The sequence below is a fragment of the Ursus arctos genome, unplaced genomic scaffold, assembly GCF_023065955.2.
Source record: "Ursus arctos isolate Adak ecotype North America unplaced genomic scaffold, UrsArc2.0 scaffold_73, whole genome shotgun sequence".
NCBI classification, from domain to species: Eukaryota; Metazoa; Chordata; class Mammalia; order Carnivora; family Ursidae; genus Ursus; species Ursus arctos.
In genome coordinates this window covers 121,839-125,961 of record NW_026623093.1, presented here as the reverse complement: position 1 = coordinate 125,961, position 4,123 = coordinate 121,839, and the positions used below count along the sequence as shown (strand labels likewise).

Below are 4,123 nucleotides of genomic sequence, written 5' to 3'. Positions count from 1 at the left end.
AGTTAGAATGGCAAGAAAGCATATTCCTAAATGCCCCTTGAATATAAAGGCAAAAATCCTTAATAAAATATTTGCAAAAAAAAATCCCCAACAATATTTTAAAAGGTAATATAGCATGATGAAGTTTGTTTATTCACGAAAACATGAGGGTGCTTTAACATTTCAAATATAATCCATGTACATTACCTTATTAAATTGCTACAGAACAAAAACCATATCATAACAATATAAGCAGAAAACACACTCAACAAAGTACAACCTCCATTCATGATAGAAAGTCTCAGCAACCAGGAAAAGAAAGGTGCTTTCTTGACTGAATGAAGGGTTTCTATGAAAAAAACTAAAGCTGAGAGAACATTCTTAATAGTGAGAATCCAAATTCTTCTCTTGTAATTTCAGCATGATAATCGATGTCCTCTCTCACCACTTCTATTCAACATTGTACTGGAAGTCGTAGGTAGTGCAGCAAAACAAGAAAGAAAGAAAGAAAGAAAGAAAGAAAGAAAGAAAGAAAGAAAGAAAGAAAGAAAGAAGAAAGAAAGAAAGAAGAAAGAAAGAAAGAAAGAAAGAAAGAAAGAAAGAAAGAAAGAAAGAAAGAAAGAAAGAAAGAAAGAAAAAACTTTGGATGTGTTGTGGGATCCCAGACCAGGTGGACAGTGGATGGAATGGAGGCAACCTTGGAGCAGCACTTGGAGGACACAATGAAGAATCCTTCCACTGTTGGAATCTTGCACACAGATTCACAAGGACTTAATTTGGGCTGCTGTGAGACCCTGTCAGATGAGCATGCTGGAGTCCACTGTTCTAGACTACCAAGCAGCAAGCTAACCTCAGATCCCACTGATACTCCTGTGGTGTGTCTAGAATCAGATATTGGGAGCACTATGATCCAGAAACATGACAGCATCACAGTGGCAGTGTGCAAAATGACCTCTTAACATGTCATATCAGTTCTCCAGCAGCCTGTCATAGGGGCTGCCTCCTACCTATGCTAATTATCTTGTAGAACTATTCAAGTTCCAGTAGGTAGGCCATTCATTTGGCGTGCATTGGGCACTTTTCTATTAATTTTGGAATAAGCTTCTTTTTGACACTCAATAGACCGAGTTATCAAGATATTAGTAAGAAAGGATCGTGTTTTGAAGTAGCAAGTCCAAGTCACTTTGTATATATAATTTTCATATGTTCAATAAATCTGGTTGGAGGGAAAGAAAGACAAACATTGGGAAGGAAGAAATAAAATGTATGTGCTTACAGAAGACATGATTGTGAGTGTAGAAAATCCCAAAGACTTTACTAAAAAAAAAAATCCTGGAATTAATGAATGAGTTTAGCAAGGTCACAGGACAAAGGTCAATATATAAAAGTCATCTTGATTCCTACATATTTGCAGTGAAAAAGTTGTATCTGTTGCTAGTGGGAATATAAAGTGATATAGCCACTTGGAAAACGGTTTGTCAGTTTCTCAAAAAACTAAACATGCAACTACTCTGTGATCCAGTAATCACATTCTTGGGCTTCCATGTCAGAAAAATGAAAGCTTATATTCACACGAATCCTATACACAAATGTTCATAGCAGTTTTATTTGTAATAGCCCAAAACTGGCAAAAACCCAAATGTCTTTCGATGGAGTGAATGAATAAACAATCTGTGGTACTTCCACACCCAGAATATTATTCAGCAATAAAAAGAAACAAAGTATTGATACATGAAATAAACTGGATGAACATCCAGAGAACTATGCCTAGTGAAAAAATCCAATTCTGGAGGTTACATGCTGTAAGATTCCATTTACATATTCTTGAAATGACAAAATTATATAAATGAAAAGTAGATTGGTGGTTGTCTGGAATTATGGAAGCTGGGTGGGAGGAAGTAGCAGGAGGAAAGTAGGTGTGCCAATAAAAGGGCAACATAAGGAATCCTTGCGGTGACAGAAATATTCTATATCTTGTCTGTATCAATGTCAATATCCTGCAATATTGTACTACAGCTTTTCAAAATGTTACCATTACAGGAAACTGGAAAAAATGTAATTTAGATCTCTCTGTATTGTTTCTTATAGCTCCATGATAATCTACAATTTTCTCAAAATAAAAAGTTTAATTAAAAAAAAGAAAGAAAAAGTTGTATCTGAAATTTTTAAAAACCCCACATGTATAGTTTCAAAATTTGTATTTGAAAATTTTTAAAAGCCCACATTTGCAAAAACTTCAAGAAGTGAATTAACTTGATTCATAAACTCTAGAGATCTGATATACAACATTGTTACCAGTACTATCTTGTATACTTAAAAATGTGTTAAAATGGTACAATTCATGTTAAGGGTTCTTACCAGAATAAAAAAGTCAAAAACAAAAACAAGGGTCAAAAGAAACTTTCACAGGTGATGGATGGACAAGTTCATTATCATGATTTTGTTGGAAGTTTCCTATGTGAACCTATGTTGAAAATTTCCAAATTGTGCATTTTTAGTGTGTGCAGGTTACTGTATGTCAAATATATCACAGTAAATTTGTTAATTTTTTCTTATTATTTGTTCCAGTTAATATTAGTGTAATATTAGTTTCAGATGTACAATTTAGTGATTCAGCACTTCCATAAACACCCGGTGCTCAGCACAATAAGTGCACTCCTTAATGGTGATCACCTACTTGATCTAGCTTACAACCACCTCCCCTCTGAGAACTATAGAGAACAAACTGATGGTTAAGAGTCTGTTTCGTGGTTTGCCTCTCTTTTTTCCCCTATGCTCCTTTGCTTTGTTTCTTAAATCCCACATGAGTGAAATCATGTGCTATACACCATACACAAAAATAAATTCAAAATGGATTAAAGACATGTGAGACACGAAACTATTAAAATCCTAGAGGAGAAACCAGCTGTAACCTCTTTGACATCACCTGTAGCAAGTTCTTTTAAGATAGGTCTCCTCAGGCAAGAAAACAAAAGGAAAAAAATGAACTATTGGGACTTCGTCAAAAAAAAAGCTTCTGTACAGTGAAGGAAACAAGCGACAAAACCAAAAGGCAACCAGTGGAATGGGGGGAGATATTTGCAAATGACATATGTGATAAAGGATTAGTACTCAAAATATATAAAGAACTTATAAAAACATTCAAAAAAATGAGTAATTCAATTAAAAAATTGGGAAGACCTGAATAGACGTTTTTCCAAAGAAGACATCCAGATAGCTAACAGACACATGAAAAGATGCTCAACATCACTCATCATCAGGGAAATACAAATCAAAACAATAACAAGATATCACCTCACACCTGTCAGAATGGCTAAAATCAAAAACACAAGAAACAATAGGTGTTGGCGAGGATGTGGGGAAAGAGGAACCCTCTTGCAAGGTTGGTGTTAATGCAAACTGGTGCAGCCACTCTGGAAAACATTATGGAGTTGCCTCAAAAAGTTAAAAATAGAACTACCTTACAATCCAGCAATTGTACTACTAGGTATTTACCCAAAGGATACAAAAATACAGATTTGAAAGGATACAGACTTCCTGATGTTTATAGCGGCATTATCAACAATAGGCGAATTATGGAAACAGCCCAAATGTCCATCAACTAATGAATAGGATAAAGAAGAAGTGGTACACACACACACACACACACACACACACACACACACACACACACTGGAATATTGCTCAGCCATAAAAAAAAGAATGAAATCTTACCATTTGCAATGATATGGATAGAGACAGAGAGTATTATACTAAGTGAAATAAGTCAGTCAGATAAAGACAAATTGTTAACTTTTAAGAAAGTAAATTAACTAGGTATAAACTTCACAAAATATGTGCGGATCAGGACAGTGGAAGGTATAATGCAATGATGAAAGGAATAAGATCCAAATTAATGGAGAAATAAACCATGTGCATAGAATGACAATTATCTCAATTTGATCTATAAATTCAGTGTAATCTCTAAGAAAATTATAGAAAATATTTTGTAGTTACAAACGAGCTGGCTCTAAAGTGTATTGTAGTACACCAAAGCAAATTGAATAGCCACAACAATCCTAAAACAACAACAACAACAACAAAATCACAATATTCACATTGTTGGATTTCAAAACTTACTAGAATCACCCAGAATCAAGACAAT

At 34.5% G+C, this 4,123-nt stretch overlaps 1 protein-coding gene across 1 annotated transcript; it reads left to right on the top strand.

The window, feature by feature from the left end:
- The first annotated feature begins 665 nt into the window (after positions 1–665).
- LOC125282350 (ragulator complex protein LAMTOR5-like) lies at positions 666–938 on the top strand. Its single transcript, XM_048216978.1, has one exon. It carries the CDS (start codon positions 666–668, stop codon positions 936–938), a length of 273 nt encoding a protein of 90 aa, XP_048072935.1.
- Positions 939–4,123: the final 3,185 nt, after the last annotated feature.